This window comes from Muntiacus reevesi, chromosome 9, assembly GCF_963930625.1.
Source record: "Muntiacus reevesi chromosome 9, mMunRee1.1, whole genome shotgun sequence".
In the NCBI taxonomy this organism is placed as follows: Eukaryota; Metazoa; Chordata; class Mammalia; order Artiodactyla; family Cervidae; genus Muntiacus; species Muntiacus reevesi.
This window is the reverse complement of record NC_089257.1, coordinates 41,005,892-41,020,952: the sequence shown is the minus strand read 5'-3', so window position 1 is coordinate 41,020,952 and position 15,061 is coordinate 41,005,892. Positions and strand designations below refer to the sequence as shown.

Here is a 15,061-nt window from a genome sequence, read left to right as displayed (position 1 = left end):
TATATCTGAATATTTCTGCAGAAGAAGAAAAGAAGATGCTCATGTAAAATACTAATACATTGACTCTGAATACCCACAACACTGGTCAGTCCAAGTGTGTATATAGTCCAGAGAAAGACAAGGCACAGGGGTTCGAGGCCTGAATCAACCTCTAACCAGCCTGGTGCCCTTGGCTAGTATGCTTGCTCCATCTCCCAGAGACCAGCCCTGTCCTGGGAGAGGGCAGAGGGAAAGTACAGGCCAACCTTCCTCCTGGGGCCTAAGGAGATGCCCAGGTCCTTAGCTTTGGGAGTCTAGAATCGAACAGCAGGGAGACAGTGGGATCCTCTACAGAGTCATCCCCTGCAGAGTCATCCCCTTTGAAGAAACAGGAGCTCTTTTCCGGTGGGAAGAGCAAGGGCAGATCACTGCTCCCCACGTCCACAGAACCTGGGTCCCCAGGAATGGGTTCATTGGTGAGATGTAGTGAATCAACTGCTTCCCTGAGGCAGGGCTTCCCAAGTGTGATGGAGGGATCTATGAGAAAGGTTAAGTGAATTGGTTGTTGGCTATAAATAGAACAGAGGGAAAGAAGTGCTATGACATTATTTTCCAAGATCGTTTTCTTTCAGCAGATTCTACTTTCAAAATTTATAAAATATTGTACTTGCAACTAGTATGTTCTGACCCTATTTTCAAGGACATATATATGAGTGAAAATTAAGGTTAGCAATGTATTATATTACAAAATTTTGTATATTAAAATAGCTGAGTTCATTGTAGCTTACCATTAAGCCCAGTTGCCCTATATTCAATTCTTCCATCCAAAGGGTTATAAATAATAATAATAATTTACTTTAAAGTGATCACCTGCAGAGACTAGATCACCTTTCCAATGGAGAAACATTAACCATCCTATGATGTTGACTTCAGGGAACAGCTCTTCTCATCCTGTGTCCTTCATCCTGCTTGGGATCCCAGGATTGGAGAATTCCCAGTTTGGGGTTGCCTTTCCATTCTGTGCCATGTATGTTGTGGCTCTAGTTGGCAATATCACTCTCCTTCATGTAATCCGAACTGATCCCACCTTGCATGAGCCCATGTACCTCTTTCTGGCCATGCTGGCTACCACTGATCTGGTCCTCTCCACTTCCACACAACCTAAAATGCTGGTCATATTCTGGTTCCATGATCATGAGATTGAATACCATGCCTGCCTCATCCAGTTGTTCTTCATCCATGCCTTTTCTTCTGTGGAGTCTGGGTTGCTCATGGCTATGGCCTTGGACCGCTACGTGGCTATCTGCTTCCCACTGCATCACTCTAGTATCCTGACCCCATCTATCGTGGGTAAACTGGGGGCAGGTGTGATGATGAGAGGGCTGCTGTGGGTGAGTCCTTTCTGCTTCATGGTGTCCAGGATGCCCTTCTGCCCCAATCGGATCATCCCTCAGTCATACTGTGAGCACATGGCTGTGCTGAAGTTGGTGTGTGCTGACACTAGAGTTAATCGTGCGTATGGACTTTTTGTGGCCTTCTCTGTGGTTGGCTTTGATATTATCGTCATCAGTGTATCCTATGTAATAATTTTGAGAACTGTTCTAGGTTTACCCTCAAGTGAAGCCCGGCTCAAGGCTTTTGGCACATGTGCCTCCCATATCTGTGTCATCTTGGCTCTTTATATACCAGCCCTCTTTACTTTTCTTACCCACCGCTTTGGACATAATGTGCCCCAAGTAATACATGTCATGTTTGCTATTCTCTATCTCCTGGTACCTCCCATGTTCAACCCCATCATCTATGGAGTTAGAACCAAACAGATCAGGGACAGGGTTATTCAAGGATGTTGTAGAAAAGACTCCTAACTCAAAACATAGGATTTGAACCACCCCAAGGTCCCCACGGTTAAGGCATTGATGATATAAATGCATGAAGTTTGCCAGAATGTCACAATTGTTTTTTCAAATTTATTGAGGTATAGTGAAGTGAAACTCACTCAGTCATGTCCAAATCTTTGCAACTCCATGGGCTGTAGCCTGCAGGCTCCTCTGTCCATGGAATTCTCCAGTTAAGAATACTGGAGTGGGGTGCCATTTCCTTTTCCAGGGGATCTTCCTGATCCAGAGAATGAACCGGGGTCTCCTGTACTGTAAGCAGACTCTTTACTATCTGAGCCACCAGGGAATTCCGTATTGAGGTATATGTAACATACAAATAGTTGCACATATTTTGGTTCAGTTCAGTAGCTCGACCTCATGGGCTGTGGCACATAAGGTTTTCCTGTCCATCACCAATTCCCAGTGCTTACTGAAACTCATGTCCATCAAGTCGGTGATGTCATCCAACCATCTCATCCTCTGTCTCCCCTTCTCCTCCTGCCTTCTATCTTTCCCAGCATCAGGGTCTTTTTCTGATGCTGATGAGTCAGTTTTTCACATCAGGTGGCCAAAGTATTGGAGCTTCATCTTCAACATCAGTCCTTTTAATGAAGATTCGGGACTGATTTCCGTTAGGATGGACTGGTTGGGTCTCCTTGCAGTCCAAGGGACTCTCAAGAGTCTTCTCCAAGACCACAGTTCAAAAACATCAATTCTTTGACACTCAGCTTTCTTTATAATCCAACTCTCACATCCATACCTGCCTACTGGAAAAACCATAGCTTTGACTAGATGGACATTTGTTGGCAAAGTAATGTCTTTGTTTTTTAATATGCTGTCTAGGTTGGTCATAGTTTTTCTTCCAAGGAGTAAGAATCTTTTAATTTCATGGCTGCAGTCAACATCTGCAGTGATTTTGGAGCCCCCCCCCCCCAAATAAAGTCTCTCACTGTTTCCATTGTTTCCCCATCTATTTGCCATGAAGTGATGGTACCAGATGCCATTATCTTAGTTTTCTGAATGTTGAGTTTTAAGTCAACTTTTTCACTCTCTTCTTTCACTTTCATCTAGAGGCTCTTTAGTTCTTCTTTGCTTTCTACCATAAGGGTGGTGTCATCTGTGTATGTGAGGTTATTGATATTTCTCTGGGCAATCTTCTTGTGCTTCATCTAGGCTGGCATTTTGTATGATGTATTCTGCATATGAGTTAAATAAGCAAGGTGACAATATATAGCCTTGATATACTACTTTCCCGATTGGAACCAGTCTGTTGTTCCATGTCCAGTTCTAATTGTTGCTTCTTGACCTGCATACAGATTTCTCAGGAGGCAGGTTAGGTGGTCTGATATTCCCATCTCTTTAAGAATTTTCCAGTTTGTTGTGATCCACACAGTCACAGTCAAAGGCTTTGGCGTAGTTGATGAAGCAGAAGTAAATGTTTTTCTGGAACTCTCTTGCTTTTTCAATAATCCAACAGATGTTGGCAATTTGATCTCTGATTCCTCTGCCTTTTCTAAATCCAGCTTGAACATCTGGAAGTTCACAGTTCACATACTGTTGAAGCCTGGCTTGGAGAATTTTGAGCATTACTTTTCTAGCATGTAAGATGAGTGCAATTGTGAGGTAGTTTGAACATTCTTTGGGATTGCCTTTCTTAGGGATTGGAATGAAAACTGACCTTTTCCAATTTTCATTTTAATAAATTTATTGTATTTGATTAATTTCATTTAATTAATCACATATTTAATGCTTACATTTTGATGAATTTGGGTATAAGCATACAATCACGATACCATCACCACAGTTAAGGTAATATAAGCATGTATCACATATATATTTGTATTCTCAGTCACATCTTTCTTGTCACAATCAGTGGTGAAGAAGATTCTAAAATTCAGGCTCTCGTGTTTTTAAAGTCAATGTTAAAAAAAAAAATAATCAACATCAGATGAAGGTGTTTAAAGAGAAATCAGGAGTATATTTGCTTTTCCGAGAAAAAATAGCTATTGGAGCCTAAAAGTGCTTCCAGAAATAAATGGGTGTTCTGAAGGACCATTGTCAAAATTCCCAAATTTTAGAGTTTCCTGGAATTTTGATCCCTTTACCAGGAAATCAGTTAATAGCTGTGAGTCTCTTCCTTTTTCTTTTAAAAATCATTTTATGGCTATGTAACTTGAGACAGTAAAATGGGAATATCTTAAAACATAGTTTAATGAGTTCTCACACATGTAAATGTCTGTGTGGCAATCTGCTCAATTAGGATATAGAAAATTCCCATCACTTCATAAAGATTTTTGCTATGTCTTTTAGTTAAACACTCCCCTCCTCCCAAGCAGGCAAATCCTAATCTCAGTTCTTTCTCTCACTACAACTTGAGTTTAGTTATTTTTTTCTTTCATTAAAACTTTAGTCTGGTATCCCACTCAGTATAAAGCTTCTCAGATTCATTCATACAGTTGCATGAATGAATGATTCATTTCCTATTCTTGCTCAGGAGTATACTTTATTTTTTCTACATACCTCAATTGTTATATTGTTATCCTTCTCTCTTGCTTCACCTTCTACTATTCTAGTCTTTTACTTCCAAACATATCCACTTCTTACTGCTCTTAGGGCTTTGCTTTTAATCATGCCAGTTCTCCACATGGTTTGCTTCTAGAACTTTCTATGTCTCATCATTCTGTAGTTTTCAACTAATGCCACCTTATCAGTGAGTTATTTTTTAACCTGTGTATCTTGACTAGATTCTGCCCCTTACTATTTTCTTTCAACACATTTTATTTTCTATGTATCTTAGCCCAACTAATTTAAATTATTATTTAAATTACTTATTTGTTATTTATTCCTCTGACTTGAATATAAATTCATGAAAGCATAAAATAATTGCTTACTATTCTATCCCCAAAACTAACTCACACACACACAAAAAAACCTCACTGGGTGAATGAATGAATTTTTTCCTGTGTGATACCATTGTCCTAACAATTTCACTATGAACCACAAGATGGCATTTCCATATTTATTATCCCCTCATCCCTCCAAAATTGGATCCCAGTCCTAAAGGCCCCTTTCATTTATCTCCATGGAAATTTTGAAGATCTCTGTTGGTCAAATGAGATATGTTTATTATATAAATAACAATTTCCCTCATTCTCTTCTTTTTAAATAACAAATGTAAAATATTTGAAACATTTTAAAATTTCTATTCAAGAAATGATTTATTGAACAATTATCTACACCAAACATTCTGTAAGAGGATGGGAATAGAGTGGAGAACAAGAGAAACTGTCCATCAGAGCATTTAAATGGTAGGAGAGAATCAAAATAAACATCCTGAATACCTACAATTCCAGCTCCAGTATAAAAACTTAGTATTTGAGCTATGCAGCTCTCTCCTGCACTCAGTCATGTCTGACTCATTGTGACCCCATGGACTGTAGTCTGCCAGGTTTCTCTGTCCATGGAATTCTCCAGGCAAGAATACTGGTGTGAGCTGCCATTTCATCCTCCAGGGGATGTTCCCAATCCAGGGATTGAACCCACAACTCCTGTGTCTCCTGCACTGGCTGGCAGATTCTCTACCACTGCATGATCTCTGAAGTCCATCCTGATTAGAAGTATCCCTAGCTGTTCTGAATTGATGAAAATAAATGATTGCCTTCATCACACAAGAGCCAATGGGTTCAGGACATCAAATTTGTAACTAAATTCCAGCTTCTCTATAGCCATTTGTAAAAAGTATCAAATGAGTACTGTGATTGAGGAATTCAATTTCCCCTTTGTAAGACAGGCAGAGTTATCACTGCCCCTCTCTTCTCTCAAGAAACAGACATCTCTAACATGACACAAGTGACCGAGAGATCAGACAGACCTTAACAAATGCAGCCCTGGCAAGTCAGCTTCTCCTGGTTTTTAAACATTGCTAAGAGCCAAACCAAGCTCTCAGAAATCAGTTCTAGAGTAATTTCAAAAGAGGAACCTGCATCAGTATTGTCTACTCTGTGTAGAGTCAGACACAGGGTTATCGGTATGATGGCATTTCATATTCAACAAGCATTTCTTTATCACTTATATGTCAGAGCTGCACTTGATACTGCGGTTATAGAGATCAATAGTTCATAGCTCATCCTAAAAAGTACTCCTCCGTGTTCTCACAGTCTTCCCTGGTGGCTCAGATGGTAAAGACTCCACCTGCAATGCAGGAGACCTGGGCTCAATCCCTGGATCAAGAAGATCCCCTGGACAAGGAATGGCAACCCACTCCATTATTCTTACCTGGAGAATCCCCACAGACCGAGGAGTGACTAGCACTTAATGTGCTCTCACAGCTTCCCAGGTGGCGCTAGTGGTCAAACGTCTGCCTGCCAAAGCAGGTGACATAAGAGATGTGGGTTCAATCCCTGCGTAGGGAAGACCTACTGGAGGAGGGCGCATGGACAGAGGAGACTGGTGGGCTATGATCCATAGGGTCACAAAGAGTCGGATACAACTGAAGTGACTTAGCATGCACATGTGTACCCTAACAGAAACTGGTAAAATCTGCTGTCATCACACTCACTCACTCCTAAACACCCTAGTGATCTGATTGTGCATTTTAATATTGACTCTCAGTCAGCTAACCCTGGAGTCACTGACTAATCCTAGTCTGTCTTCTGAGCCTTGGACTCCCAAGGCCAGAGAAGGAGAGAGATAAAGGCCCAAGGAGGTTTGATGCCTGACTTCACAGACCACAGCCTCCACCCCAACCTCATCCAAGATCAATGTAGTCTCAGTCTTTGGGTTTCAGTTCTCAGTGGGTCTATCTTAGATGTAGACCCTCAGGGAAAAGATTTAGGATCTCTCATTTCTGGAAGCCCTCCAGATACCAGCTCTAGTATTTCTTACAGACATTTGCATCACTGCACGTGTGTATGTACAAATGTCTATCCAGTTACATTTTGTAGATGAGGAAACAGAAACCAAACAATCCAAGTAAGATCCTTGGGTATCTCTCTGAGTCAGAATGTAGAACAGAAGCAGAAAGGGAATGGGTGAAAATAAACAAAAGGCAGATCTACTAGGTAGGAATTGATCCTTTCTTAAGAAATCCACTACATGTTTACAACTCTGATGAGACATTCCCATGATTATGAATATTAATGATGCCCCTGGAGTCATGCAACATGGCTCCCTTGGAAGAGTTTTAAAAAGGAACGTATGCCAGTTTCTTTTTTGTAAACTTCATGTTTTAAAAGATGTTCAAGGCCAATGGGGTGTTGGAGAAGACTCCTGAGAGTGAGACTGCAGGAGATCAAACCAGACAATCTTAAAGGAAATCAACCCTGAATATTCACTGGAAGGAGTGATGGTGAAACTGAAGCTCCAACACTTTGGCCACCTGATGCAAAGAACTTAGTCACTAGAAAAGACCCTGATGCTGGGAGAGATTGAAAGCAGAAGGAGAAGGGGACAACAGAGGATGAGATGGTTTGATGGCATCACTGATTCAATGGACATGAGTTTGAGCGAGTTCCAGGAGATGGTGAAGGACAGGGAAGCCTGGCATGCTGCAGTCCGTGGGGTCACAAGAGTCAGACACGACTCAGTGACTAAACAATAAAACAGGGGCAGGATACTTCCCCAGTAGGTCCCCTGTTTTAATTGTCTCCTGAATGGAATAGAAAGGTCTCAGTGAATGTTGTTACCCAGATCTGCAGCAGTAGTTCTCTTATTTCTGGAAACAGCAGTGATACTTGTCAGATCCATTATAGCAGAAAGGTGTGGGCAAGGAGCCAGGAAGAGGAGATCTTTTGAGAGAAGAGTAAATGTTGCTCTGGAAAAGGAATAGTGGCATCTACAGTGTAGTGATATTGTCTCTGGACCAATGGGAGTGATGGTTTGAATTATCAACAAAATAATTCAATTATTTTTGAAGCTAGTTTTCTTGAAGCCACGTAGGAGAGGGAGTCATCCATACATTCATTCATTCAGTGATTTTTCAATAATTACTCTTCCATGTGTCTTCTGTCTTACTAATAATCCTCAACAGCCATGCTTTTTATGGTCTCTTGGCTGATTGAGAATTTTTGAGGGCAGCCACCAGACCATTCTCATTGCTGCATGCCCAACACTTAGCAGCCTGGAACAGAGTAAGTGCTTAAAGAAACAGATAAGTGAATGATGAATAGTATATTCTAAAAAGATCTCATTTGGAATTAAAAGAAAACAAGCAGTTCATTTTATGGGTTTTCTGAGATCCCTCACTTTCATAAGGCACATAAGCATATGAACCTGACTGCATTGTTGGTTTATTGATTCACTGTTAATAATGTTATTTTTCACAGAACCAGAACAAATAATTTCACAATTTGTATGGAAATACAAAACACCTCGAATAGCCAAAGCAATCTTGAGAAAGAAGAATGGAACTGAAAGAATTAACCTGCCTGATTTCAGGCTCTACTACAAAGCCATAGTCATCAAGACAGTATGGTACTGACACAAAGACAGAAATATAGATCAATGGAACAAAATTGAAAGCCCAGAGATAAATCCACATACCTATGGACACCTTATCTTTGACAAAGGAGGCAATGGAAAAAAGATAACCTCTTTAACAAGTGGTGCTTGGAAAACTGGTCAACCACTTGTAAAAGAATGAAACTAGGACACTTTCTAACACCACACACAAAAATAAACTCAAAATGGATTAAAGATCTAAATGTAAGACCAGAAACTATAAAACTCCTAGAGGAGAACATAGGCAAAACTCTCTCCGACATAAATCACAGCAAGATCCTCTATGACCCACCTCCCAGAATATTGAAAATAAAAGCAAAAATAAACAAATGGGACCTAATTAAACTTAAAAGCTTTTGCACAACAAAGGAAACTACAAGCAAGGTGAAAAGACAGCCTTCAGAATGGGAGAAAATAATAGCAAATGAAGCAACAGACAAAGGATTAATCTCAAAAATATATATGGAGTCTCTTTGCAACTCCATGGACCTTAGCCCGCCAGGCTCCCCTGTCCATGGAATTCTCCAGGCAAGAATACCAGCGTGGGTTGCCATCAGACCTGCCTACTTACAAAGAAACAGAGAAAGAAATAAGTTTGCATTTATGCAAACATAAATACACATAAATTCCCCCACTGGTAGGGAGACTTGAGATCAGGAAAAGCATCAAAAGAGATATCACCAAGGAAGTGATGATTAATCTGTGTCTTTAATTGGGTAGTTTTAATACATCAAAGGGCTACAAATGGGAAGGAAAATCAAAGTCAAGGAATCAGCATTTTTAAAGGTGATAAACCTTTGAAATGAAAGACATAGGAGCAGCAGCAAACAAGGCTGAAACAAGGCTGCACAGTCAAATACAGACTCGATCTTACCTAGGAGTTGGTTTTTAGCTTGCAGGACAGAGATCCTCCAAGAGATCTCCGTGTTTTAACCAAAGATCCTAGGCAAATTCAAGGTGGGAATTCAGGGCTCCTAGAGAAACTGGGATCTGAGGGAAAAAAGGAAGACCTGACAGGTAACGCTGGCCCCAGATGAAGGCAAAAGCATGAAAACATCCTCAGCAGGCTGTAAAGAATTACACAGAGCACAAGGATAGGACGGCAAGATGATGATTGAGTTAGGCATTTCTCTTTCTCTCTCTTTCCCATTTTCATGATTCTTCTAATTTATTTTAATCTAATGTGTATAAAAGAGTGATTAGATACACCCATGTGAAGAGCTGACTCATTGAAAAAGACCCTGATGCTGGGAAATATTGAGAGCGGGAGGAGACAGGGATGACAGAGGATGAGATGGTTGGATGGCGTCATCGATTCAATGCACATGAGCTTGAGCAAACTCCGGAAGACAGTGAAGGACAAGGAAAGTTTGGCGTGCTTCAATCCGTGGGGTTACAAAGAGTCAAACATGACAGAGCAACAGAACAACAACAAAAATATACCCACAGGCATAATGAAAAAGTAATTTGTTTCTTGAGGCAAAATTTACTTTTATGTGGAAAAAAAGGACAGGGGTTGATGTAGCGTTTACTGTGACTCATTTCCATTTGGCGACAAAGTTTAAAATGTTTATTCTTCATTCCATAAATTTGGACTTGTGATTTATAAACACACCATCAGGAGAAAATATAGCACATTTTAAGGTTTAATTTAGGAAAAATATGTGTATTTATTAACATATGATAAGCAATTTCCCATGCAGACCATTTTCTAATCACTCAGCTCTCATAATTCCCAGACTTCTCAAAAATAATGTGTTTGTGACTCAGTTAGTCTCTTTGGAAGGTAGGCTCCTCATCCAACAGTAGTCATCTTCGGATGCCATCGTTGTCGACCAGCCCTGCACCAACTCCTTGTGTCTTTTCAAGGTGGGAGGCTTCCCAATCTGGATCTGTTTCCTGTCCTGTATATGCTACACAATGGCTGTTGTGAGAATCAGCCCCCTCTCTGATGTGTCCTGCACTCACTACTTCTATGAAGCATGTATTTCTTCCTGACCCTGCCAGCTTTCATAGTGGAGACCCTCTTACCTTCACCTGATCTGAGATGCTGTCCATTTCATTGGTTCTAAACACATAAAATCAACAACTGTAACTGCTTCTGCTCCGCCAGGTCCTCTTTATCCATACTCTGTCAGTCAGGATTGGCCACGTGTCATCTGGTACTGGATAGCTCCACATGCGTCCCACCCCACCATTTCATCATATTCCAGTAACTGGCAGTCAAGCTGGGAACAGCTGTAATAACAAAAGCCTCGTAGGAGTGAACCCCCTTTGCCCCATGTTCTCCTGATTGATATTTTACCTCAACCAAATCATCCCTTAGACCTACTGTAAGCATGTGGCCATGCTGAAACTGATGTATGCTGATGCCAGACCATATCTGTGATCTTCTCTGTGATTGAATTTGATATATATGTCATTACAACACCATATGTTATGATATTCCAGGCTATTTTCTAGCTACCCTATGGAGAAGCCCTGCCCAAGGCATGTGGCCTGTGCCCCTGATGCTCATGTCATCCTATTGCTGTATGTCTCAGGGACTCTACTTCTTCCTTTGCTTTAGCTACCATAATTACTATAATGCAGTTACTACTATACATACAATTACTATAATGTGATGGATTCCTTCTTAAATATAGAGATACACTTTAATTTGTAATACTTGTGTACTCATCCATTTCAATACCCAATTAGATTCTTTAAACACTTAAATATGATAAATTAATTGTTATGCTATACATATAACCTTCTTAAATGTTTCTCTACATTGAATGTAGCTACAAACCTGTCTGGTCCACAGTAGATACTTAATAAATATTATTTCTATTGAATCAATATGAACATATCCAGTGTGAATTTGCCTTTTTTAAAAAAATACACTTTACCTTCAAAGAAAAGTTGTTTCCATTTAAAAAGTAAATTTGTATATTGATAAAATCAATGATAATCTAGCATGTGTAACTCAATTCTGGATCCAAGGATTTCAAAAAATAATTAAAATTTGATATTAGCATTTTTTCAGAGATATTTATTTTAAGAATATACTAGCAGAAAAAAAGAACATACTAGCAGACCTCCAGAAACACTTTTATTTCCCAGATAGGAAAATTAGAGAATTAGTCTTTTTTGCAAATTCATCCTAAAGAACTATAAAGCAAGAGAGACAGCTTCAGAAACATACATGCATACATGCATTCATGAAGCTAAAATCCTGATCAGAAACTTGTCAGAAAGTTCACACAGATGCATAATATTTCTTCTCAATTATGTACGTCCAACATCACATTTCCCTCATTCACACTAACAGGCATTGTTCTTTATCAGACTCCTGACCCAATAGCTGTTTCACAGGAATTCAGAAAAGCCCTTTACTTTCACAGATGCACTAATAGAAAAGTATTTTTTAAATCACAGCGAGAAATAGGATTTTAATCTCTGCCTTGCAGCTTGATGGCCAACTCATGCATTAGGTAAGACCAGAGGAAATACAGAGACACAGTTAAAAGCACATAGCTGTGGTCTGATCTCCTGTCTGTATTCAATCATCCACTCATTCAACAATTTCTCACAGTATTGAATCCTTGGGCTTCCCAGATGGCACAGTGGTAAAGAATCCGACTGCCAAGCAGGAGACATGGGTTCAATCTGTAGGTCAGGAAGATCCCATAGAGAAGGAATGACCACCCACTCCAGTATTCTTGCCTGGGAAATCCCAAGAACAGAGGAGCCTGGCAGTCCCTGAGGTTGCAAAGAGACTTAGCAACACGCACACATTGAATTCCTTGTTTACTTAATGGGGGCAGGGGTCAGCAAAGTAATCGCTTTATTGAATAAATCACACTGAACCTACTGAGAAAGTATCTACTCTTACCCTTGTATTAAGCACGACTCTGATCTTCTTAACCCTTCAAAATTCTTAAGCCCGGACTGGTCGCTTATCCAAAGGGCATGATAAATTTATGCTGTTCTTCTCTTTGGCATTCCAACTGTTCTGTGAGTGCTGGTTCTGTAGTTGACTCTGCCAAGTGTTGAAAACAGCCATAACGAGGGGAATGAGGTGACAGATGCCTCTTTGGACACATATACAGACACTTTTCCTCTACACCCATTATCCATCAAGTCACACATAGAAAAAGAAGCAGATGAATTTGGAAGACAATGCTACTACTGATAAATTCTGTGTGACTGAGCCTCAGCGTCCTAGAAGCCTCTCCCCCTACTGCAATAGTGCACATAAGAAAAGAAAGTGAAGTTGCTCAGTCGTGTCTAACTCCTTGCAACCCCATGGACTGTAGCCTACCAGGTCCTCTCTTCCATGGGATTTTCCAGGCAAGAATACTGGAATGCGTGTAACTATATGGCTGATTCATGTCAATGTATGACAAAACCCACTGAAATATTGTAAAGTGATTGGCCTCCAACTAATAAAATAATATTTAAAAAAAAAAAAAAAAAAAAGAATACTGGAGTGGGTTGCCATTTCCTTCTCCAGGGGATCTTCCCAAACCAGGGATCGAACCCCGGGTCTCCCACATTGCAGGCAGATGCTTTATGATCTGAGCCACCATTGCATCTCAAAACTCTAGCCCCTAAAACCCTGGATTCCTTTCAAAAATCAATGAAAGATTATCCCACAGAGGCAGCACATCAAGGTCTTATAATCTTTCTTGTTATAGCATGTTCCACTCAAAAAATAAGTAACTGTTAGCACACTTGTTTGGAGAAAGCAGAGGGAATAAAGAAGATTGAGAAAGGATAGGATCAGTGTCTTTTCTTCAGGAATTGTCTGCAGTGTGCCTGTGAAGTATTCGAGGGGTAGAATTCTATGCCCGGCTCTACTTGAACTGTGACATGAACTCTGTCTTCTGCATTTACTTGCAACATGATATCCAGGAAGAGCACCAGCCCAAGTCCTCAATTTTATTCTACCTGGCTCAATAATTAGACAGAATGAATAGACTCTTAAAATGAATAAATCCCTTCTAATAGTGAACTTGGGCAAATAGCTACAGGATGAACAGTTTCTTATTCATTCTGACAGTTCCTCATAGCATAAGTGTATGCATATTGCATTTTGTAAAAGTTTCTTTCTACCAGGAGGAGGAGATAAAAGAATGGGGTGAAGAAATAAACAAATCAGCTGTTGTCATTTTCGAATTAGTGATAAGAACAATTAACATTTTCCATAGTTTTAGTCTGCATCAGACCACACCAAATACTTCATATACTATATATGATATACATAGAGTATACAGAAGCTTTTATTTAATCCACAACTAGAATACTTTAAATACTCCAAATGTAATTACAAAAATATCAGTTTTTGCCAACTTCTATCCAAATAAGTCTTCCATTCATTGAGCATTATCCATGTGACAAACACTATGTTGTGTTGTACAGACTTTGTCTCAAGTCATTTTCACAATATTATTATATTATTATCCACATTTTATCAATGAGACAAGTACATACCTAATGTCACAAACGAGTGATGACAGAGTTAAGATTTAAACATCAGTCAGATTCCAAAATGCTTATACTTTCAGTATGAACTTGTGTAGAAAATGATAGCAAAAAGGAAAATTGTATTATTTATATTTTTTGTTATACCTCTGAAGTATGCACTCCTTCAAATGTGATGAGGAGCAATAATTGAGTGGAAAAGTATTTAAGCTTAGGGTAACATACCGCAATTTACCAGCTGCATAAATTTGAATAAATTGCTTTAACACACTAGGACTTCAGTTTCCTCTTCTGTTAAATTAGAATGATAATTATAAATAAATAAATTATATAGTGTTATTTTGTGGATTAAATTATATAATTAAATATGACATATCCTTTCTAAACTATGTATTTATTAGCAAATGTTACATTTTAAATAATTCATATAATCGATTTTTTTCTTGGCATTTCTTGGCCTCATCTCCAAATAGAATCCTCCAAGTGTCAAGAAAAGATGATTAAAAAGGAGAGATCTTAGTTTGAGGTGCCAAAAGCAGTGTGGCTATTTGACAACAGCAGAAAAGGCATTTGGGCACCAGTGGAGTAACCTTTATTCACACTGCCTTGTGGGTGAGTTCTGAATTAGTATTTTCCTACTGCTTAACAAATTACCATAAATCAGTATAAATTCAGTGGCTTAAAATACCACAAATGTATTATCTTACAGTTTGGAGGTCAAGGGCTAAAATAAATGTTGTGGGGCTAAAAATCAAGGTTTCAGCAGAGTTGAATTCTTTCTGAAGGCTCTAGGGGAAAATCTGTTTCCTTGCCTTTTCCAGTTTCTAGAGCTGGTCTGCATTCCTTAGCTTGCGTCCCCTTCCTTACAGATCTCCAATCTCTCCTTCCGTAGTTCCATGTCCTACTCCAACTCTGGGCTTCATGCCTCCTTCTTATAAAAACCTTTGTGATTACACCAAGTCCACCTGGATAATCCAGGCCAGTCTCCCCAGCTCAAAACATTTAATCCAAAATAGTTTAAGTAGGGACTTCCCTGGTGGCTCAGACAGTAAAGAATCCCCATGTAATTCAGGAGACCTGGATTCGATCCTGGGTCAGGAAGATCCCCTGGAGGAGGACATGGCAACCCACTCCAGTGTCCTTGCTTGGAGAATCCCATGGATAGAGGAGTCTGGTGGGCTACAGTCCATGGGATTGCAAAGAATTGGACATGACTGAGTGATTACCGCTTTTCACTC

At 39.7% G+C, this 15,061-nt stretch overlaps 1 protein-coding gene across 1 annotated transcript; it reads left to right on the top strand.

Annotated features, from left to right (window-relative positions):
• The first annotated feature begins 896 nt into the window (after positions 1–896).
• On the top strand, positions 897–1,844 carry LOC136175103 (olfactory receptor 52R1-like). Its single transcript, XM_065945409.1, has one exon. It carries the CDS (start codon positions 897–899, stop codon positions 1,842–1,844), a length of 948 nt encoding a protein of 315 aa, XP_065801481.1.
• The last annotated feature ends 13,217 nt before the right edge of the window (positions 1,845–15,061 follow it).

Excerpts from the sequence above, each read along its gene's own strand:
- LOC136175103 (XM_065945409.1), top strand. The coding sequence starts at position 897 with ATGATGTTGACTTCAGGGAACAGCTCTTCTCATCCTGTGTCCTTCATC.